General features: G+C 31.7%; 2 protein-coding genes across 2 annotated transcripts in view; both read left to right on the forward strand.

Moving 5' to 3' along the window:
* LOC141346964 (neurexophilin-2) overlaps positions 1-16097 on the forward strand; it is a 94906-nt gene extending 78809 nt beyond the window's left edge. The window contains exon 2 of the mRNA XM_073851932.1: positions 12789-16097. Coding sequence (XP_073708033.1) covers positions 12789-13601 — 813 coding nt within the window. The 3' untranslated portion in view covers positions 13602-16097. The remainder of the gene's footprint in view (positions 1-12788) is intronic.
* A 1631-nt stretch (positions 16098-17728) lies between these two features.
* The window catches only part of shmt2 (serine hydroxymethyltransferase 2 (mitochondrial)), a 45434-nt gene continuing 38166 nt past the window's right edge, over positions 17729-24996 (forward strand). The window contains exon 1 of the mRNA XM_073851930.1: positions 17729-17842. Within this exon, the coding sequence (XP_073708031.1) occupies positions 17810-17842 (33 nt within the window). The 5' untranslated portion in view covers positions 17729-17809. The remainder of the gene's footprint in view (positions 17843-24996) is intronic.

Here is a 24996-nt window from a genome sequence, read left to right on the forward strand (position 1 = left end):
CCTGGACCACAAAACCAGTCTTAAGTAGCACGGGTATATTTGTAGCAATAGCCAAAAATACATTGTATGGGTCAAAATTATCGATTTTTCTTTTATGCCAAAAATCATTAGCATATTAAGTAAAGATCATGTTCCATAAAGATATTTTGTACATTTTCTACCATAAATATATAAAAACTTGATTTTTGATTAGTAATATGCATTGCTAAGAACTTCATTTGGACAAATTTTAAGGCGATTTTCTCAGTATTTCTTTTGCACCCTCAGATTCCAGGTTTTCAAATAGTTGTATCGCAGACAAACATGGTCCTATTTTAACATACAATATATCAATGGAAAGCTTATGTACTCAGCTTTCAGATGACGCAGGAATCTCAATTTTGTCAAATTTACACTTATGACTGGTTTTGTGGTCCAGGGTCACATATATTATTTAACATTATTATATAATATTTAACATTTAAACAGATATTCACATAGAAATGTAAAATGAAGAAATAATATTTTGCACGGACAGATTTTTTGCATATTCTTATTAATGCATCAGATTTTTTTTACATGTGTTTTTTATTTTTGCATTTTTTTTAAATAATGCAAGTATGTTATTATTACTGTAAAGAATTATTTTTTTAATTATTAATTATTTTTATTATATATATATATATATATAATTTTTTTTTTTTTTTTTTTTTTTTTCATAATTTATATATAATAGGAAAAATCTCACAAAAGAATGTCCAGGTCAGAAATAAAATTGTGTAGAAAGAGAACAGCTATTTTACATTGTAACAATATTTCACAATTTTACTGTATTTCCGATCCAATAAATGCAACCTTGGTAAGCAGAAGAGACTTGACAAAAATATAAAAAAATGTTTTGAAAAGTAGAGTATCTCTATGAATGCCTACTGTATTTACATAGTGATGACTGAGCTGAAGAGCTGAGAATGTGTGGTTTAGTGTGTGTGTGACAGAGGATCAATGCATGAGCGTCTGAGGCAGAAACAAATTGATTGTGTGAAATAAAAGTCCAATTAGAGGCGGGAAGCGGCGAGAGCTGGTGTTGCGTGAGTCCTGTGGGTGCGGACACTAACGGGTGTCAGGCGTTACAGTAGCCGTCTGAAGACCAATCCGACATCGATCGGCGTCTGCGAGCGACCAAGAGTCGGTTTAATTGCGGCGGGTTCCTAAAGCCGTTGATCCGACGCCTCGTTTCCGGCTTCCGCCCCCTCGTAAACACTTTCTTAAGATGCTTTTTGCGCATAGTGTCTCAAATGAAGTTAGCGATTATTAATGGCCCTGGAACTACGCAGCAGCCTCTCCTTCTGCTCTCGCTGCACCAATAAAGCCATTTCCCTCCACCGCTCGCGATCTCGAGCCACCGTAATCAAATTTTCTTTATATTAAATTCCCCGAGACATACATATGTATACACAGTTGGTCTGGCTGGATTACTCCATCTTCCATCGGTTTATTATTCCTCCTCGGTGGAGAGATGGCGCATAAAGAAGAAGGAAAGCGTGAGAGTGTTATACATCAGGAGAAATGCTGTATTTTGGTGGCAGCTGTTGTAATCGACAGCAGCTTTCCATTTGATATTGCTGTCTACAGACTTGTAAATGTATCACTCAAATTGAAATGCTGCTAACAACCTCCTTCAGCTCGTTGAGTCTGTGGCGCGTTATGAACTCGCGCTCGGGTCTTATCTTTCCTCCGAAATGCTTTCGGAGCTGGGTTTTCTCGTCCAGAATGAAATTCAGCTTTTTTTAATGTCATGCATAATTGGGTGACGCTCACAGGGCTTGTGCATGAACAAACAAAAGAAAATGAAGCCTGTTTCTGCACAATTAAGTGTTTTTTATTTTAAATTATCTGATTCTCACTACAGTAATACATTATCAAAATATCACATTCTTTAGCCAAATTGTCTGTTGCATGTAAAGTCTTTACATGTCTAACTTTACAGTAACTTTACAATGTTTTTGTTTGTTTGTTTGTTTGTTTTGTTTTGTTTTTTGGTCAATTTCCAATCTTATTACTGTAATAATGTAGTTTTTATGATTTATTATGTTTACAAAGAAACAAAAAATGAAGCCTGTTTTTGCACAACTAAGAGTTTTTGCGAAATAATGTCACAATTTTACTTAAACTCTTATTACTCTAATGCATCTGAATTTTTTTTACATGTGTTTTCACTTTAAATGATGATTCTTTCTACTGTAAATATATATATATATATATATGTCCAAAATCTACATAAGCAATGAGAAATAATATTATTTCTAGTTATTTTATTTTTGAAAAATAATGTCCAATTTTTCACAGAAATTCTCATTAATTCTCATGAATCTTTTTTTTTTTTTTTGCATGATTCAGATTTTATTTGTTTATTTATTTTGCGAAATAAAAAGCATTATTCACTCAAATTTTCTATTGCATGTACATTATTTACATGTGTGTGTTTTTTTTTTTTTTTTTTTCTTCTTTTTTTTTTTGGTCAATGTCCAATCATATTACTGTTAATTTATTTTTTATGATTAATTGTGTGAATCTTGCACATTTCTGACCAATCTAAATGGGGGGGAAATAGAAGAAGAATTTGCAAAAAGAGAATAAACACCTTTTTTGCATAATTCAGATTGTGTGCAAAAATATCCAATTTTTCACACAAATTTTAATTTTTTTCTTATTGTTATTTTGATTATCAGTTTATTTATATTATATAAACCAGCATATATTTAAAGCAGTGTAACAGTAAACTGTAAATAATGCAATTTAAATAGCATTTTTTTTTTCACATTAGAAATCTAGAGGAGATAATTATTATTCTGTCATGAAAATAATGTCACAGTTCAAATAATTTGTAGTAGTCCTAAAACAGGCCTCATTGTATTTTGCACAATAAAATTTTACAATACAGTTCCATTTGTTAACACTAACTATAGAGCATGAACTAACAAAAAACAATACTTCTAAAGCATTTATTAATCTCAGATGATGTTAAACTAATCAATATTTAAATCAAAAGTTGTATTTGTCAGCATTATAGTTAATGGACCTGACCTAATGTGATCTGTGAACAGTATTTTTATTAACTAACATAACCAAGATGAATAAATCCTGTAACAAATGTATTGCTCATTGCATGAACTAAAGGAACAGTATTGTGAAGTGTTACCAAGATTATCTTATTTCAAATATGTTCCTGACAGGAGGTCTCTGGACTGTTTGTCAGTTTGTTGGTCATTTGAGCCAAACATGAAGACATTATTTGTTTTTTGGAGGTTTGTTAGTGTGTTTCAGCACCGACTCGACATTGGTAGTGCTTTGCTCTTGTGTAATGCTGAGGAAGAACTGAACGTCCTGCTCTTATTTCAGAGCTGAACTCCTCAAACTCAGCCTCATCACTTCTTTAGCGGGAGGAACAGCTGTGGACGCGTCCCGGGACGGAGGATCTGTGCTGAGCTGGCCAAACATGAAGGGCACGAGCGAGTTAACCTCATTATGACTGAATCTCATGAACCATTACACTGGAAACCAAAAATAACAATTACAGCCCTTACCAGAGTTTCATATCACAGCTAATAACCTTTATTTCTGTTAAAAGTGTTAAAGTAGTAATTTGCACCAAAAAATGATGTTGTGTCAGCAATTAAGTCTCAATATGTGATATGTGACCCTGGACCACAAGACCAGTCATAAGGTTAAATTTGACAAAACTGAGATTTATACATCATACGAAAGCTCAATAAATAAGCTTTCTATTGATGTATGGTTTGTTAGGATGGGACAATATTTGACTGAGATACATCTATTTGAAATCAGAAATCTGAGAAAATCACCTTTAAAGTTGTCCAAATTAGGTTCTTAACAATGCATATTACGAATCAAAAATTACATTTTGATATGTTTACAGTAGGAATTTTACAAAAAATCTTCATGGAACATGAACTTTACTTAATTTCTTAATGATTTTTGGCATAAAAGAAAAATCAAAAATTTTGACCCATGCAATGTATTTTTGGCTATTGCTACAAATATACCCCAGCGACTTAAGACTGGTTTTGTGGTCCAGGGTCACATATATGTCTATACACTGTGTGCATAATTATTAGGCACATTGATTTTGTGGTCATATTTTTTTTCCAAGCACATTTGACCAATTCCAAACCACATCAATCTTAATAACTACTATTCATTTTGTATTTAATCATTTATAAGTGATATATAATTGTCCATGAAGGCTGGAAGTGAAAAACTCCTTTATATTCAGGTGTGCAGAATTATTAGGCACATTTTCTTTTACAGATAAAATGAGCCAAAAAAGAGATTTCCCTCAGACTGAAAAGTCAAAAACTATTAAATGGCCATGAGAAGGATGCAATACTAATGCAATATTGGAATTTGCAAAGTTAAGGCATGACCACCGGACAGAAAAAAACAGGTGGAGGAAAGATGCATGTTAATTGCAAAAAAAGTAAGAATTAATGTTAAGAATTAGATATGAAACCATCAGGAACCATTTAGTCTCCAGCGCCACTGTTTTCCAGAACTGCAACCTACCTTGAGTCTCCAGAAGTGTCAGGTTCTCAGAGACTTTGCTTGGGCAAAAAATCCTAAAACATGACCCTCAATTAATAAGAATAACATTCTGAAGTGTTGTGAAATACATAAAGACTGTTTTTTCATAGGCTTTATAGACAGATGAGTTGAGAGTGACTCTTGAAGGACCAGCACCACATCCTCTTGTAGCAAGTAAATCTCTTTTTTGGCTCATTTTATTTGTAAAAGAAAATGTATACATATGATATTTTTCACTTCCAGCCTTCATGGACAATTATATATCACTTATGAATAATTAAATACAAAATGAATAGTAGTTATTAAGATTGATGTGGTTTGGAATTGGTCAAATGTGCTTGGAAAAAAAATATGACCACAAAATCAATTTGCCTAATAATTATGCACACAGTGTATATATGTCTCAATAACTTCATCTCCAGAGCTGCTCTGAGACTCACTTCATCACTAAACCATCATCAAACACACAATGAAACTCACAGATTCAAAACAAAACCACGAAATAAAAGTCAGGTTTAACTTGAAGAAATTATGACACAAATACATTACTACTGAAATGTATTTCTCAAAGTAATAATAATATTATTCTTTTTAAGAAACCAAGTTAATCAATGTTTTAATGTAAACATTTCTGTTGTGTAGCGTCTTTTGGGGAAAATAATGAAATAATTAAAAATGCAGCATTTGTGAATTGTTATAGTTACTTTACAAAAATTGATTAAATTGGTAAAGTTTTATTAATTCACTTTATTAGATGACATTTTTCTATTATATATTTTGTATTAAATAATTAAACTGCAAATGCAAAACGAAAAACAAAATGCAGGTTTCTTACTCTGTAGATTTATTCTGAGGGAAGCATTTCCTTCCATTGTATTTCTAAATAAATATTGTGATAAATATCAATAAAGTATGAGATGGAAAACAATACTCTGATTATAATTTGCATCCAGCTCTGCAGTCATCCATATGACTCAGACTGAAAACGAAACAAAAAAAATCTGAAGAAAAAAAAATCAACAGTGCATGCATTGCATTTCAGCTTTTCTAAGGTCATATGAAGCTTTATGCAAAAAATAGATGCATATTTTGTTGCTGATTTGCTAAAATTTTTGAAAGTTTTGTGCACACATAAAGCTTTTAAAGTGCTTTATAATTTACAGCATTAAGGTTCGTCTCATGTATGTTTTTGGAGAAAAATAAAAATCTGTTAATTTAATTTTCTGAATGTTTTATAAAACTGTGCTGGTTTAAGTTCTCTCAGGAAATCATGTTACTCAACACAAACACCCTCAAAGAAAATGTCCAACACAGTCAACCTTGAATCCATTTTAGAACTTTTATCTAAAGCAAACACTAAAACCCTGATATAACTTTTTAAATTAAAACATTTATAATGTTTCGACTTGTTACTTGCCATGAAAAGTTGGCAAGAAAACTGACATGATGTTAAAATATCAACCAGATGACTAAGAATTGCGAGAAAAAAGACAATATTGCTAAATATAAACAGAATAATAAGAAAAAAGTCAGAATTGTGAGGAAAAAAAGACAATATTGCTAAATATAAACTTAGAATAGTAAGAAAAAAGTCAAAATTGTGAGAAAAAAAGACAATATTGCTAAATATAAACTTAGAATAATAAGAAAAAAGTCAAAATTGTGAGAAAAAAAGACAATATTGCTAAATATAAACTTAGAATAATAAGAAAAAAGTCAAAATTGTGAGAAAAAAAGACAATATTGCTAAATATAAACTTAGAATAGTAAGAAAAAAGTCAGAATTGTGAGGAAAAAAGACAATATTGCTAAAATATAAACTTAGAATAATAAGAAAAATGTCAGAATTGTGAGAAAAAAAGACAATGTTGCTAAATATAAACTTAGAATAATAAGAAAAAAGTCAAAATTGTGAGAAAAAAAGACAATATTGCTAAATATAAACTTAGAATAATAAGAAAAAAGTCAAAATTGTGAGAAAAAAAGACAATATTGCTAAATATAAACTTAGAATAATAAGAAAAAAGTCAAAATTGTGAGAAAAAAAGACAATATTGCTAAATATAAACTTAGAATAATAAGAAAAAAGTCAAAATTGTGAGAAAAAAAGACAATATTGCTAAATATAAACTTAGAATAATAAGAAAAAAGTCAAAATTGTGAGAAAAAAAGACAATATTGCTAAATATAAACTTAGAATAATAAGAAAAAAGTCAAAATTGTGAGAAAAAAAGACAATATTGCTAAATATAAACTTAGAATAATAAGAAAAATGTCAGAATTGTGAGATATAAACTCAGAATAGTAAGAAAAAAGTCAGAATTGTGAGAAAAAAAGACAATATTGCTAAATATAAACTTAGAATAGTAAGAAAAAAGTCAAAATTGTGAGAAAAAAAGACAATATTGCTAAATATAAACTTAGAATAATAAGAAAAAAGTCAGAATTGTGAGAAAAAAAGACAATATTGCTAAATATAAACTTAGAATAGTAAGAAAAAAGTCAAAATTGTGAGAAAAAAAGACAATATTGCTAAATATAAACTTAGAATAATAAGAAAAAAGTCATAATTGTGCCAAAAAAAACCAATTCTGTGAAATAATGATTGATCAGGATTTGGCTTAGTCCTCGCTCCTGTACCGATAGATGAGTATGAGGGTGAGCCGAGAGCGTCTGTCATAGAGGTCAAAGGTCAGAGAGGGTGAGGCGGGCGGAGCAGATGGCGTCTGCAGCAGTGCTGATGAAGCGAGATGTGTGCATGATGACCATATGCTGATCCGCGTCACTCACCGGCCCGTTTGACTCTAGATACAGTGTCAATGCGGAAATTATTACAATATAGGAGCTTAAAACTAGCACTTGTAAGTTTATTGACTGAAATGGAGTGATTTATAGTAACGTTCAAAAGTTTGCGGTTATTTACCACCAGTGGTGTAATGTAACGAAGTGATAATACTTTGTTACGGTACTTAAGTGTTTTTGTGGGAGTATCTTGTACTTTACTTGAGTTTTTATATTTCAGCCAACTTTACATTTCCTAATTAAAATGTATACTTTCACTTCGATACATTTCCTAATTAAAATGTAACAAAACATTAGTATCGATTAGTATCGACTCATTAACAGTCACTTGATGCCACCTACTGGCGATTTTAATTTCACATTTCGACTATTTTTTTCACGACTTAAATCATTTCAAAAATCAATATTCAATGGTTTATGTTAAAAACAAAATATTAGGCCTATTTATGCATCTGTAATTGCAGTTTAAATGCATCTTTGTCCATGCAAGACACTAAATACAATATATATATATATGCATTTACTTGTACTTTTACTTTCAATACTTAAGTACGTTTAAGAGTAAAAAACTACTTTTCGTACTTATTGTACTTACGAAGTACAATAAATATAAAATAATATTCTAACCGGTGATTTCAACTTTTTTTTTAAAGTAATTTAAGTAATTTTTAATCAATTTTCTGGTACTTTTACTTAAGTATAGCTGTCAGGTACTTTATACAGGACTGTTTACCAGTTTTCCTGTGTTCATTGGTCGTGTTTCATTTCTGAGCTCGGCGCTCAATAATCTGCATTAAGATGTGTTAAAAGTTGCAGTTCCTGCATTGAAGTGAGAAACGACTGTTTAAATGCACTTCCAGTCATCGTCCGCTCGATACGCATTCGTCATCAGCTCTTTTTTTAATCTGTACTGTCAGTGATCAATATTTCCTCACTTATTCAGCTTTAATCAATGGCTCTGATCGGTTCGATCCCGCAGACACGCGCAGCTAAATTAATTTACTGATTGAATACATTAGCAGCCGCATTGATGAATGTTGCAACAAATGACAACATGCGTTTGTGTTCAGCTGCTGGAGATTGATGATTGCACGTATGGACGTTTGGGTCTCCAGAGCCCATTTGTATGGGAATAGGATGAAGCCGTAATGAAGACGAGAGCGGCTCGTGTGTGATGGGATGTTTACTGAGAGGTGTATGACCGCTCTGCTGCTCTTTTGACCCAATCGCTGAAGCTGTTCATTCAAGTCTTCATTTCAGATCTGTTAAGCTCTGATGCTCCGCTGTAGTCCTCAAATCTCATTCACATATGTGCAGAATCAAACTTGCCATGTCATGATATTTCACTACAGAACACACAACAGCACCAAGTTTGAAAATGTGCATGCTTGATTCTTTAAGTTTTTGCCACAGATTAAAAAATATATAAAAGGTAATTATGAAATTTTGACTTTTTGCAATTGTGCAAGATACAAACAGAATGGCAAAATATAAACTCGCAATTCTAAGAAGAAAAGTCTGTAGTGTATAAGCTTGCAGATATTAACGCAATTGTGAGAAAAAAGTCAAAATTACAAGATAACTAGGAAAAAGTCAGAAGAATAAGAAAAAAGTCAGAATTCAGAGAAAAAAAGACTTATAAAAATATATATAAAATATAAACTTAGAATGATAAGAAAAAAAAATTAATTGCAGAATTGTGAGATTAACTCAGAATTGCAAGAAAAAAACTGAATTGCAAGGAAAAAAAGTCAGAGTTGCGAAATGTAAACTCAGAAAAATAAGAATAAATCAGAATTGTGAGAAAAAAGTAAAAATTGCATGATATAAACTCAAAATCCTGAGAAAAAAAAGTCAAAATTACAAGTAGGAATTGCAAGAAAAAAGCTATAGAATTGTGAGATGTAAACTCAGAATAATAAGTAAAAAATTGCAAAATTGCAAAATATAAACTCTGAATTGCAAGAAAAAAAACTCAGAATTGTGAGAAAATGTCAAAATTGCGAGAAAACAGTCAAAATTGTAAGCTAACTAAGAATTGTTTGAAAAAAGTCAGAATTGCAAAATATAGACTCAGAATGATAAGAAAAAAAACAGAATTGTGAGGAAATAAACTTAGAGAGAAGGATAAGAAAAAAGTCATAATTGTGAATTGCGATAAACAAAATAACAAGGAAACTAGACAAGCTACAAATAACAAGAAAATTGCAAGGGAAACAGTCTGAATTGTAAGATAAAAATCATGATTGCAAGAAAACAAGACAGGATTGCAAAATATAAACTCAGAATAAAAAGAAAATAGTCATAATTGTGAGAGAAAAAGACGGAAGTGTAAAATATAAACTCAGAATGATAAGAAACAAACAGAATTGTGAGGGGAAAAAATTAAGAATTGCACCAAAAAAAATCTGAAAAAAAATTGTGAGAAAACTAAGAATTGCAAGAGAAAAGTCAGAATTGTGAGATATAAGCTCAGAATAGTAAGAAAAATTCATAATTTTTGAGGAAAAAAGACAGAATTGCAAAATATAAACTCAGAATGATAAGAAACAAACAGAATTGTGAGGGGAAAAAATTAAGAATTGCACCAAAAAAAATCTGAATTGTGAGAAAACTAAGAATTGCAAGAGAAAAGTCAGAATTGTGAGATATAAACTCAGAATAGTAAGAAAAATGTATAATTGTGAGGAAAAAAGACAGAATTGCAAAATATAAACTTAGAAGGATAAGAAAAAAGTTGCAAAAACAAAATAACAAGGAAACTAGACAAGCTACAAATAACAAGAAAATTGCAAGGGAAAAACTCTGAATTGTAAGATAAAAATCATAATTGTGAGAAAACAAGACAGGATTGCAAAATATAAACTCAGAATAAAAAGAAAAAAACTGAATTGTGAGGTGAAAAAAATAAGAATTGCACCAACAAAAAAAAATCTGAATTGTGAGAAAACAGAATTGCAAGAGAAAAATCTAAATTGTGAGATATAAACTCATAATTGCAAGAAAATAAGACAGGATTGCAAAATATAAACTTAAAAAGTCTGAACTGCAAGATAATTAAGTATTCTGAGGAAAAACGTCAGAACTGCGAGAAAACTCTGAATCATAAAAAAAAAAAATTTAAAGATTAAAAGTCACACTTACATTTTTTTTTAATCCATGTGTCTGTGTGTTTGTGTGTGCATGAAGGTTGTCTTGACATGTTCTTTATTGTTTTCTAGTATCTGAGTATTCTCTAGATGAGAACAGAACAATACCAGACACTGTAAGCAGCAGAAGCGTCTCAGTTTCCAGTCAATCAGTCTTTATTAAGATTCTCACACTCAGATTAAAGACGAGCAGCAAACGGAGCAGAAGTGACACGAGAACAGATCTGCAGCTCACTTCAGTGTGTAAATAGAGCAGCCACAACAACATGAAATCAACTGTAAAAATAGAAATGTCCCGGAGAGATGAGTGTATGAATTATGAACGACGCTCTAGAATGATCGGGTCTCTGTAGAACGTTCTAGATGCGTGTGGCGTGTTATTGATCCTCGCTCTGATGACAGTAAATCTTTCTAAATTTCTAAATTTCGTCAGTCATTGATAATCATTTCTTCATTCTACATCTGCAAAATCCAATTGTGTTTGGGGAGTGTAATCATTCTTTGTTTCTGTCTTCAGCAATTAATACACAATCCATCAGGACTGAACACATTACAGAATCAATGCACTGCTGATTTATTATTGATTCATGCTTGTTCAGAAGATTACATTATTGTGTTGTGTATGTTATTTGGACAAATGTTTCTGTGGGACTCAGAAAACCAAACTGTAGCACATGCTTTGATTTTATCCGTGAGGAAATGTTCGGATGCTGGAAATGTCTGTGTGTGACAGATGACGGGAAAAAACAGAACAGAACACTGTATCCCACAATGCACTGCACTCAACCTGACCTCTATTTCCAGTTTGACAAACAGAAGGACTGTTATATTAGCTGCGATCTCATTTTCGACTCATTGGATTGTCGTGATTTAAGTGATTTTTACACAGAAGTGTTTTTACAAAATTGTGAGAGAAAAAAATCAGAACTGCAAGAAAAAAGACAAAATCTGAATTACAAAGGAAAAAGTCGGAACTGTAAAAAAAAAAAAAAGGTCAGAATTGAGAGATAAAGGTTAGAATTGAATTTTTAAAAAGTCAGAATTGTGAGCAAAAAATATCTGAATTATTAGAAAAAAAGTCAGAATTGTGAGAAAAAAGTCAGAACTGGTAGAAAAATCTGAAATTGCAAGGAAAAAGTCCTTTTGTGATTTTTGTGAATTGTGAGAGAAAGAAATCAGAATTGCAAGAAAAGTCAACATTGTGAACAAAAAAAATCTAAATTATTAAAAAAAAAAGTCTGAATTGGGAGTAAAAATCAGACTTGCAAAAAAAAAAAGAAATGTAGAATTGGGTAAAAAAAAGTCAGAATTGTGAGCAAAAAATTGTGAGAAAAAAGTCAGAATTGCAAGAAAAAAGTCAGAATTGTGAGAAAAAAGTCAGAACTGGGAGAAAAATCAGAATTGCAAGAATAAAGACAGAATTGTGAGAAAAAAATCTGAATTGCAAGAAAAAAAATTAAGTCATTTTTACACAGAAGTGTTTTTACAAAATTGTGAGGAAAACAAGTCAGAACTGCAAGAAAAAAAGATAAAAATCTGAATTGCAAGAAAAAAATCTAAATTAGGAGAAAAAGATCAGAACTGAGAGGTATAAAGTCAGAAGTTCAAGAATAAAAAAGACAAAATTGCAAAATATAAACTCAGAAAAAAATCATAATTTTAAGTAACCCATAAGAAATATGATATAATAATACTTTTTGATAAATGAGCTGGTCAAGGAAGTTGTGTTTTGTAACTGTTTTTTTCCTTTGTATGGGTCAAAATGATAAATGTTTCTTTTATGTCAAAAATCCTTAGGATATTAAGTAAATATCATGTTCCATAAAGATATTTAGTACATTTCCTACCTTTAATATATCAAAACTTTTTTTTTTTTTTTTTTGATTAGTAATATTCACTGCTAAGAACTTCATTTGGACAACTTTAAAGGCGATTTTCTCAATATTTAGACTTTTTTGCACCCTCAGATTGCAGATTTTGTATCTCAGCCAAATACTGTCCTATCCTAACAAACCATACATCAATGGAAAGCTTATTTATTCAGCTTTCAGATGATGCATAAATCTAAATTTTGGTCCAGGGTCACATATTTAACTATTTCAAAATCAAATGTTTGACTTAAATTATTTAAATATAATTAAATATTGATTATAATCGACTGATTGATTCTGAATTAGTCCAAAATACAGTTTAAATAAATCAAATGTTTATTTGTGTGTTTAAATTCTGACCATGTGTATGTGTGTGTGTCCGCAGGTGCATGGCTTGGAGAAACAGGTGGGCAAATCTCTGGATTACCTGGAGCAGGGACCGTCCGGCACAGTCTTCAAGGGCCTCCCATATGGAGGAGGAGGAGGAGCGGCTCCATCAGGAGGCGTCAAACCTCCGTACCAGACCACCAGGATATTCTCCACAATGGACCACACGCCCATCAAGCCCAAACCGCCCACCTTCAGCTTCCAGAACCCGTACGAATGGATGCGAAACCAATCGCAGCTCCTGGACCAAACGGGCTACCGTCCCAAACGCAAACCCTCCCTCAAGACCTCCATGAAGACTAAAAAGATCTTCGGCTGGGGCGACTTCTACTTCAACGTCAAGACGCTCAAGTTCAGCCTTCTGGTGACGGGGAAGATCGTGGACCACGTCAACGGCACGTTCACCGTCTACTTCCGGCACAACTCCTCCAGTCTGGGGAACGTGTCGGTGAGCATCGTCCCTCCGACCAAAGTGGTGGAGTTCGAGGTTCTCCAGCAGCAGAACCCGCTTCAGCCGGAGATCCAGTTCCACCAGCCGCACCAGTCCACCATCGACCCCAAAGACATCAAAACCTTCAACTGCCGCGTTGAGTACGAGAAGACGGACCGCTCCAAGAAGCCCAAACCCTGCCTGTACGACCCGTCCCAGACCTGCTTCACCGAAAACACCCAGTCGCACTCGTCCTGGCTCTGCGCCAAACCCTTCAAAGTCATCTGCATCTTCATCTCCTTCTTCAGCATCGACTACAAGCTGGTGCAGAAGGTCTGTCCGGACTACAACTTTCAGAGCGAACATCCGTATCTCGGATGAAGCTGATGAGGAGGACTTCACGAGGCGTTTTCCATCCACGTTTTCTTTGTATATAGAAAGAACCGCCCTGATCCCTTCAGCTCTTAATCTTGATTTATTTATTGCTTTCGTCCGTTTTCGTCTGTCGACTGTTAGACTAACAGGGAACGTGTGGTTTTTCTACTGATCCTGCTTATGTATTTCAGAACGGAATCTGACGCTGAGACGAAAACCAGCTCCTGGTTTCTTCAGATCTTTCTGACGGTCTGATCAGGGTTTCACAGACTCCACTGGTAATAATGAGGCCGCTAGTTAAAGTCAACATGCCATCGGACTTCGCTAGCTTGGACGTTTTTCAAAGGGTTGAAAGAGTTTCAATAACGGATGAAAATATTGATTTTTGATGTGAGTCGTGAAGGAAGGTGATGAAGACAAACATTTATTTTCTTTAGAATGATGTGCAGCGATGAATCAAACAAGGACGTGAATTAGTTTTGACTTCACAGAAATATGACGACGAACAAAATCTTGGTACAAATATTTTAATCAAGCAGAACCTTTAAGAATACATAAACTACATTCTAAAAATAAAGGTTCCAAAAGTTCCTTTTTAGTTCCTCAAAGAACCTTTCAGTGAACGAGTGTGAAGAACACTTTAATGGTCTAGAAAACATTTTTCTCCATAAAGAACCTGTACTGGTTCCATGGATCTTAAAGGGTTTTCATGGAACTGTCAACTTTATTTTGAAGATTAAAGAACCATTTTTGGTTCCCCAAAGAAGCTTTAATTGATCAGATCTTAAAAGATCTGTTTTTGTTTGAGTGTGAAGAATATTTTAATGATCTAAAGAACCTTTTTCCACTATAAATAACCTGTATTGGTTCCATGGATCTTAAAGGTTCTTCATGGACTTGTCAACTTTATTTTGAAAAATACAGAACCATTGTTGGTTCCTCAAAGAACCTTTCAGTGATCAGATCTTAAAACAAGTTTTTTTTTCTTAGTTTGAATAACATTTTAATGATCTAAAGAACATTTACTGGTTCCATGGATCTTAAAGGTTCTTCATGGAATGATCAACTTTATTTTAAAGAGTAAAGAACCATGTTTGGTTCCTCAAAGAACCTTTCAGTGATCGGTTCTTTAAAAAAAAAAAGCATTATTCTTAGTCTGAAGAGCATTTTAATAATCTAAAGAACCTGTACTGGTTCCATGGATGTTAATGGTTTTTCATGGAACTGTCCGTTTTATTTTGAAGAGTAGAGAACCATGTTTGGTTCCTCAAAGAATCGTTCAGTGATCAGATCTTAAAAGAAGCATTTTTTCTTAGTCTGAAGAGCGTTTTAATGATCTAAAGAATCTTTTTCCACTCTAAAGAGCCTTCAATGGTTCCATGGATGTTAAAGGTTCTTCATGGAATTATCAACTTTATTTTGAAGAGTACAGAACCATTTTTGGTTCCTCAAAGAAGCTTTAATTAATCAGATCTAAAAAAAAAAAAAAAAACAGTTTTTGTTTTAATGTGAAGAACATTTTAATGATCTAAAGAAACATTTTGCAAAATAAAGAACCTGTATTGGTGCCATGGATGTTAAAGCTTATTGTTAAATGGCATTATAAACTTTATTTTGAAGAGTAAAGAACAATTTTGGTTCCTCAAAGAAGCTTTAATCGATCAGATCTTGATCTAGTGTGAAAAACATTTTAATGATCTAAAGAACCTTTTCCCACTATAAAGAACCTGTACTGGTTCCATGGATCTTAAAAAGTTCTTCATTGAATTATCAACTTTTATTTTGAAGAGTACAAAACCAGTTTTGGTTCCTCAAAGAACCTGTCAGTGATCCGTTTTCATAAAAGAAGCATTTTTTCTTGGTCTGAAGAGTGTTTTAATGATCTAAAGAGCCTTTACTAAATAGATATTAAGAACGGAACCATTGATTCCAATAATGAACCTTTATTTTAAAGGATGTAGCTTCATGTCCAGATTCATCAGCAGAAGCTCCACAGCTTTCAGGTTTAACAAACTCGAGTCGTTATGGGTTGAAACCCAGGTTTATTGTTCAAAACATTGAGCACAAACCTGCAGGAACTCTGTGTGAGAGAATACTAAACAGATCCAAATGAATGTATTTAAGAGAATGTTATCCACCCCCGTATGAATTACCTTTATATATGATGAAATTAAAGACATAGCTTATCTATTTACTCTGAATAAAGCTTGAAGAGACGCAAAGACAAATATATGGGCGAGATGCAGACACAGATGGAATGAGTTCCTGTCTCATTCTCCTTTACTTTCCCTGTCTTGTTTTTAAAGGCCGAGCACCGAACGGAAGCGTCTTTCTTTATTTTTGGACACCGATCAGTCTGTGAATCAGAGGCTGTCAGAGATATGAGAGGAACGCAGCAGTTCTGTGAATAAAGTATTGCTTGATGATGTGTATAGTATACATTGGGGAAAGTTGTGTGTAAATAATGTATCACAAATAAATAATTAAATCTTACCTGCCTGACCTGCTGTTATTATCAAATGATTGATGATGATGATGCTTTAAGACTCAATTTGGTTCATGTGCTGGTATGACTTCTTATTGTATGGTAAATTCTTGTGCATATGCTTCCATGGATGTTCAAGGTGTTCTTCATTGAACCATTGATGCCAATAAGGAGCTTTATTTTTAAGAGTGATAGTATAATATGTGCATTTTCTTAGGTTTGTTTTTAGGGTCGTCAGGTGACATCTGAACTTTGATTGCAGAAGCTGAAAAAGCAAAAAATGGCTCATTTACCAGCACTTTTAATTGCTGACTGTTAGTTATTTGACAGAAGGTAAGTGTGTTTGAGTTCATGGGATTTTTGTGGCATTTTCCAGTTCGAATTTTTTGATATAAAATAATTTCAGTTGCAAAGCTAAAGTGTTGATTTATTACATACAGGCAGTTCATCATTGCAATCTCTTCTCAATAATGTTAAACATGTGATATTTACATGGGAATCAAATTACTATATGGACCACAAAATCAATTTTGCAGCAATAGCCAAAAGTACATTGTATGGGTCAAAATGATTGATTTTTCATTTATGGCTAAATCATTCGGATATTAAGTAAAGATCATGTTCCATTAAGATATTTTGTAAATATTCTATTGTAATTATATCAAAACTTAATTTTTTATTAGTAATATGCATTGCTGAGAACTTCATCTGAACAAGTTTAAAGGCGATTTTCTCAATATTTAGATTTTTTTTGCACCCTCAGATTCTAGATTTTCAAATAGTTGTATCTCAAGCAAATATTGTCCTATCCTAACAAACATACATCAGTGGAAAGCTTATTTATTATTATTTACTTATGCCTGGTTTTGTGGTCCAGGGTCACATATGCAATAAATGCAATTACACTGAGAAAAAGGTGTACAATTTTAACTTAGAAACTTCTAGTGAATTTCAGCTTAGTTACGAAGAAAAGGCAAATAACACATAATTAGATGTTAATTTTGTTATTTTAAATTATCAAGTATTTTCTTCTGAAATTTACTCAAATATTCAGTTTTAGAACTTAACTTAGAAATAAACAACTATAGTGTATTTAATTACACAAAATAGTTTACATTCAAAAGTAAAAAAATAAATAAAAATAAAAACTGCAAATAAACTGAAATAAACAAATTTATATAAAAACCTAAAAAAAATTCAGCAAGCTGCAAGTCATAAATTGTAATTTTTATTTATATATTTAAATATTTATACAAATGTAATATATAGAAATATTTTACATTTGTTTTTATTTTTAAATTTTTAAATTTGAGTTTTAGTAAAATGACTTGCAGCTTGCAGATTTTTTTTATATAGTATATATAATAGTATCTCAAAGATAAAATAAAACTGTTTCAGTGTGTCTCCTGTAAGAAAACACCAGGAAAAAAGAGAAAATAAATCATAAAATCTAATGCCATCAGCTGTGGTATTTCTGTATCGAATAAAATGATAAAGATAAAATGAGAAGTAAAGATCACTTCAGCTCATGTATTGGACGTTAGTCGTGACGTCAATTTGTAGGCCAGCGTCGTAAACTCCCGACTGCGCAGCTGCTGCTCCTCTTGAGGGACTACATTTCCCATGAGCACTCGCGCTTATCGTCGACCCGCTGCTGTCATTTAGGCGACGGACAAAAACGTGCGAACGCCAAAACCTGCTGGAACCGGAGAAGTTGAGTCGCTTTACCATGTTGACACTGACATTGAGACAGCTGATCAGGGTGAGTTTAAACACGCATAACCGCATTAAAGCGCACAGTAACGCTAAGAGCGCGTGTTATGATCGCTGAGAGCTCCGGATCACATCAATGCAGACATAATGTATAATCAATGTGCATGCATTATAGAACATGCATTGAAAGCGTTATGTGTCGATGCGGATTTTACATGCACACCCGTGAATGGTGTGTTATTGAGTCGCGTTTGGAGTCGCGCAAAGGGTCTGATAGACGTGGCACGAGAGTCTGATCTGAGTCTGAGCTCCACACGAGATTCCCTGCTCGATTATAGTCTCTAAATCTTGTTTCTGTGTTTTTTTAAAAAGGATTTACACGTGAAACAGTCTCTGTAGTTTGTAGCATGATTTGAGTTTGTAGTTCTGTCTCTAGCTGAAGTTTCACAAACTGCAACTTTTCAGTTGCATAACAGTCTTTGAGAGTTTTGGATTCAGTCTTGGATTTATGAACTGTCACTAAGTTAAGATTAAACTTAAGTACACTAAACATTAAGTTAATGAACTCTGAGATGTGAGGATGTAAACAACAGATCTGTGTTAACTAGTCTGGTCATACTAGTTAGATGATGCAACCTCTCCTGATGTGTTTCAGCATGATTTCTCTTCAACACTCACATGCATTTGCAGATGCTTTATTTACAGCGTTTTATGCTTTTAGAAGAGTTTTTGCATTTGGAATTTCTGGAAGACCTTTCTGCTATTAGATTTAAAAATGTAAAATTTAATTGCAACTTTATCTCTTTTTTTCCCAGTTAAATTTCAGTTCAATTATTTTCAGAATTGTAAGATATGAACAGAATTGTAACAGTTATGAACATAATTGTCAGACAAAGTCAGAATTGTGAGATAAAATGTCACTGTAATGTGTTTATGTTTGATTCTGATATGGGGGAAAAAAACATTGTCACTGAATCGTCAGATAAACAGTCTTTTGTGTCTGAATGTGTTTATATTAGGGCTGTCAAACTATTAATCATGATTAATCGGATCCAAAATAAAAGTTGGTGTTTGTTTATATAATAAATGTATATTAATAATGTATATAAATACATAGACGTACATGTATATATTATAATAATATGTGTCTTTATATATTTATAATTTTTATTCTATATACATACAAACTCTTTATAGTTACATATAACATTTTGTATCAAATATATACATGTAAGTGTGTGTATTTTTATATACATAATAAATGTACACAGTACTCACACTTATATTATGTAAACACAAACTTTTATTTTGGATGCGATTAATCGTGATTAATCATTTGACAGCCCTAGTTTATATTTATCTTTTTCTGAAAAGTATTTCTTTATTTGAATATACTTTAAAATAAAAAGCTGAAGTTTCATCAGCCGTTACTGCAGTCTTCAGTTTCACATGATCCTTCAGAAATCATTCTAATATACATGAAAAATATATGAAACAAAAAAAATTCAGAATTGCAAGAGAAACATTGTAACTGAATCCTGAGATAAACAGTCTTTTGCATCTGAATGTGTTTATCTTTTTATCTTTTTTATCATGTTTCAGAGATCAGATGTTTCAGTGCAAAGTGCATCTAACTTAATAGAATGACTCTTACAGTAAGCGAATAATACCGAGTTTATTTTTCAAAGGTTTTACTTTTGCAAAAGCTGAAATTCAAGCTGACACATGCTGGTATGTTTTATGAAACTAACTAACCAATAGATTACGTGCTAATAACTGAGAGTATGTTAAACCCCTGATAAAAGAGTACCGCGGTATTCCTGTCCGATACCGTAGTATGTTAAAGTGCATGTGCTTCATCCGTCACATGTCTCTCATTTTGTCTGTTTCACGTGCTTTCATGCTTTTTCTCTTGTGGGGATGACTTAAACGTGCTTCTGTTCTGAATATGAAACAAAATCTGCTTTTGTGTTTTATCTGTGACCTGATGACTGAGTTAACCTAATTTACTGAAGAGCATTAGTTAGTGGCTGCTGGAGTTCTGTAGAAAGGGTTTTCTGAACAGCTTTGACTGATCTGCTGAGATCACAATGTTTGTGTTTCTGCCTTCGAAGTCTGGAATGTTTGATATTGATCGTTCAAGTGTTGTTGCATTTTCGCTGGCAGTATTTTGTCTTGTTTTCCAGTACAATCATTTTTTTCTGTAACAAAATGCTGTGAGGTTTTGCTTGACATATTTTTAAACCTAAGTGAGAAAGAAAGGAGTGAGAATAAATGCAGTTTACAGTATTCTGTTAGAAAAGGCGAAGTATCTTCCACATTTTTCTTTCTAAGTAAATATAAATCATTTTAACATGTATTTAAGCATGTTTTGTTGGTGCTGGTGTATTCCTATAGGAAATGCATGAACTAATAAAAATGAAAATAAAATAACCAGTTGCTTTGGGTAAAAGCATTTGCAAAATGCAAAAATGTATTTATTTACATGCATTATTTAAATAAATGCATTTATTTATGTATGTGTGTATTTATGTTATATATATATATATATTATTATTTTACCATTTATTACAAAACCCTACTATGAACTTAATAAATTTTTTTGGAACATTATATTATATTTTTTAATCTCTTTCAGAAACAAATGGCATATAATCATACAATTAAGCATATAAATACAATGTGAGGTTTATGCTTAAAATGGGAAATTAAAGCTATTTAAAAAAGTATTTTTAAGTAAATGCATTTATTTATTTATGCATGTGTGTATTTATGTTATATAATTATTTTTCCATTTATTACAAAACCCTACTATGAACTTAATTTATTCTTTTTGAACATTACATTATATTTCTTAATGTCTTTTAACAAAATAGCAAATAATCATACAAATAAGCATATAATGCAGTGTGAGGTTAATGCTTAAAATGGGAAATTAAAGCAATTTTTTTTTAAAACATTTTTTGAATTTAAATAAATGCATTTTTTATTTATGTGTGTGTTTATTTATTTATTTATGTTATATTATTATTTTACTATTTATTACAAAACCCTGCTGTGAACTTAATCTTTTTAAACATTATATTATATTTCATAATCTCTTTTAACAATATAGCCTGTAAAATTATACAAATAAGCATATAAATAAAAAGTGAAGTTAATGCTTAAAATGGAAAATGAAAGCTATTTTCTTTACTTTAAAACTTTTTTTAATTTAAATAAAAAAAATTTATTTGTGTATGTATATGTGTATATATATATATATATATATATATTATTTTCCATTTATTACAAAACCCTGCTATATTAATTTAATCTTTTTAAACATTATATTATATTTCTTCATCTCTTTTAACAATATAGCATATAAAATTATACCAATAAGAATATAAATCTTTAAAATGGGAAATTAAAGATTTTTTAAACTTTATTTTTTTAAATAATGAAATCCGAAAGTGTGAAATAAATGTAGTAGTACAATAATATCTAACACAGTTTTGCTTTTTTAGAATAAAGTTTTTTTTAAGGATTTTTAAACATTTTTTTTACTGCAAAAAACAACAAATATTGGTTCTGACGGGTTTTTGAAAGGTCAAACTTTCATTTAGTCAAGTTTGACCGTCTGCTGAGCAGCTGTTATATTATCAGACGTCTTTCATAAGCAGCTCGAACCAAACGACTCAATAATTAACCTGTTGTTGTTTTACATAATATGCCAAAGCTCATGTTCTCAACAGCCAATCAGACGCAAGCTTTGGGTCCACACCTCTCACAAAGAAAAGCAGCTATGTGGTTTTGGAAGGCTTAAAAAACCTTTAATGTGATGCAAATCATCAGAACTGGTTTAGTTTGTGTCAGCTGGTCTGAAACTCTCTCACGCTGCTCTCAGATCAGTGTCTCGTCCTCATTGTGGAGTTGTACATGCTTTCCATGCTTTACTGTGTTACTGTGGGAACCAGGGTTGGGGTCAATTCAGGAATGAACTCAACAATTCCAATTCAAAGAAGGAAATGGAATTGGAATTCAACAACAATCACAAGAAACAGAGTTGGAATTGAATTGGAATTACAGGAAGTGGAATTCAATTCAGGGAAATTCCACAGAGCTTTTATTTGTGATTGCATTTAGAGGCATACATTTGAACTTTATTTATGATGCTTTACAAATACCAAGTAACGTATGAAATAGAGTTGATCAAATGCAAGTAAATAATAATGAGAACTGTACATTATGAATTAATAATTGAATGACAGTGGTGATAAGTTTCTGTAGGTACTATACATTCAATATAAGATTACCACATAATATATGTCTCACAAAAAATGAGTCATGTTCATTCACTTTTTATTGCATCGAATTATCATAATTTCCTGAGATTTGGCATGTGAAATGATCATGCTTAACATACTAAACATACAGTACTTTGTATTTCTTTTATATGTTTGTTGTTTATGTGATTTACAATATTTAATGTACCATAAACTGTTAAGCAAATCAAGTCAAATTATTTTATTGAATTTAGTGGAATTTATTTGATTTCAATTCGGTTTCATGACATTCCAATTCAATTCCAATTCCAATTCGGAATTTTCCATTCATTCTCAATTCAATTCCTGAATGGCCCCAACCCTGATGGAGCAGACCTCAGGACTCTGGTTCATTCAGATGGTTTGTAAAAGTGATGTGAGACTAGTTAAGCAGTCGTCTGGTGTGACGAGTTTATGTTTGACTAGTGTGTTGCTGTTTTTCGATTGTGTTAGCTGTCCAATAAACTTACAATAGAAATACTGTGGTGGTAACATGGTACAGTAATGCTGTCAGATGGTAATACTGTGGTAAACTAATGTCATTTTTGGTGCATCCTTAATATACACTGCTGCTCAAAAGCGATAAAAAAAATTAGTAAGATTTTTAATGTTTTTAAAAAAAGTCATCAAAGTTCTATTTTTGATCAAAAATACAGAAAAGTAATATTGTTTGAAATTCAAAATAGTTTTTTTTATTTTAATATGCTTCAAAATATAATTTATTTCTGTGATGCAGAGCTGATTTTTCAGCATCATTACTGCAGTCTTCAGTGTCACATGATCCTTCATTCTAATATACTGATTTATTGCTTTTATTATCAATTTTGGAAAACATTTTGCTGCCTAATATTTTTTTGTAACCCGTGATACTTTTTTTTAGGATTCTTTGATGAATAAAACAGAGAACGAACAGCATTTATTTAAAATAGAAAACGTTATACACCTCGTTCAAAGTTTGGGTTTAGTCAATTTTTTCTTTCTTTTTTTTTTGAAAGAAATTAATACTTTTATTCAGCAAGAATGTGTTAAATTGGTAAAAAGTGATAGTAAAGACTTAAATTGTTAGAAATGTTTTGATTTTGAATAAATGCTGTTCTATTAAACCTTTTGATTCATCAAAGAATCCTGAAAAAATATCACAGATTCCCAAAAAATTTCCAACATTGATGATAATAATAATAATAATCAGCATATTAGAATGATTCCTGAAGCATCATTGTGACACACAAGACTGGAGTAGTTTTGATTAAAATTCAGCTTTGCATCACAGAAATAAATAATTTTTGTAAATTTATTTAAATATTTTTTTTTTATTTTGAATTGCAATATTATTTCATAATATTAATTTTTTCCTGTATTTTTGATCAAATAAATGGAACTTTGATGAGCATAAGAGACTTTTTTTTAAACATGACATCAGTAAGAAGTAAGATTCATTGAGTGAGTCGAAAGTCACTGAGCTGATTCATTCTGAAGTCGTCTGTGAATCAGACTTAAAAACATGATAGAAAGACGTGTTTTATGTTTTATATTTTATATTTTTGTGTCTGGTATTTATCTTCCATCACAGTCAGTTTACATAGAAACACATTTTCATTTAGCTGTAGATGCAGGAAACCCAGTATTTCAGAAGTGTTTTCAAGATCCGTGAGACTCGTTTGGTTCCAGCAGATTTCAGCAAATGGAAAACGAATCTCTTCTCGATTCTCATTCTGGTGTTACATCGTCATGCGATAAAAGCATCACACAGAGATGATTGAGTGAGCAGCTCTCATTTCTGAAGCTCATTTTCATAATTTTAATAATTGATCAGGATATATTTTTAATGCTTTCATCTGTATTTTTAGCCAGCAGAGTCCCGGTTTGAAGATTTCTGGGGTTCGCTGGCAGATCTGGACTCTCAAATGCAGAAGTTCACCTCCAGAACAAACATGTACAGATGATTTACTCACCCTATCCAAGATGCTCATGTCTTTTTTTTCTTTAGTCATAAAGAAATAGTTTTTTGAAGAAAACATTCCAAAACTTTTGTCCATGGCAATTAATTTGAACTCGGTTTCGATTTTGATTTTGGCTTCAAACGATTATAGTAGTATTATCGATTATGTTACTTCGATAATATTATTTTACTAACTTATTCATTTGAAGTTAAATTGTGGTTTGTTGGTAGGCTATAATGTCTACTAGAATGTTCAAAATGTTCAGTGTTGAGTAAGCAATTTTAAATTGTTGTTTTGTAATTGATGCTTTTCTTTGAAAAGCAAGACAAAACTGTAAAAAGCACAAACTGGCTATTGAGTTTATGCAGTGGTAAAAGCAATTGGCAAATACATGAGGGAAAAACACGAAAAAACTTGTTCCGTAATCTGCCTTCAGCCCAGTGTTTAATTTTGTTCAGCTTCGGACAATAATTTTCATTTTGGTGCATCCCTGGTGAAGACTATAGTGTTTATTTTACATTAAATTAATTACATTAAATTTGTTTAAAAACGGTTTCATTTGTATTGTTTTTTTAATTGTGTGGCTATCTATAAATTAATCAATCAATTAAAGTTCTGGACCCGCTCATAATCGTGTTAAATAATCGTGATTGTGATTGTTGCCATAATCGAGCAGCCCTAATAGAAATCGTAATGCTTTTCAGAAAATAACTAATCATTTCAACAGTGTTGTTTTTCACAACCATCTTAGATTTAGTCTTAGTCTTAGTCTTTTGGACTAAAATGCTTCTTAGTTTTAGTCAAATTTTAGTCACTTCTATATGTGATAGTTTTAGTCCAATTTTAGTCGACGAAAAGTCAAAAAGGTTTTAGTCTAGTTTTAGTCAAAAAAAGGGAAAAAAGTAGTCTTTTAACAAATTAATGTAGGTCAGTAAGTATTTTGCTGTTGGGTAGTG

Source organism: Garra rufa, chromosome 12 (assembly GCF_049309525.1).
Source record: "Garra rufa chromosome 12, GarRuf1.0, whole genome shotgun sequence".
Lineage (NCBI taxonomy): Eukaryota > Metazoa > Chordata > Actinopteri > Cypriniformes > Cyprinidae > Garra > Garra rufa.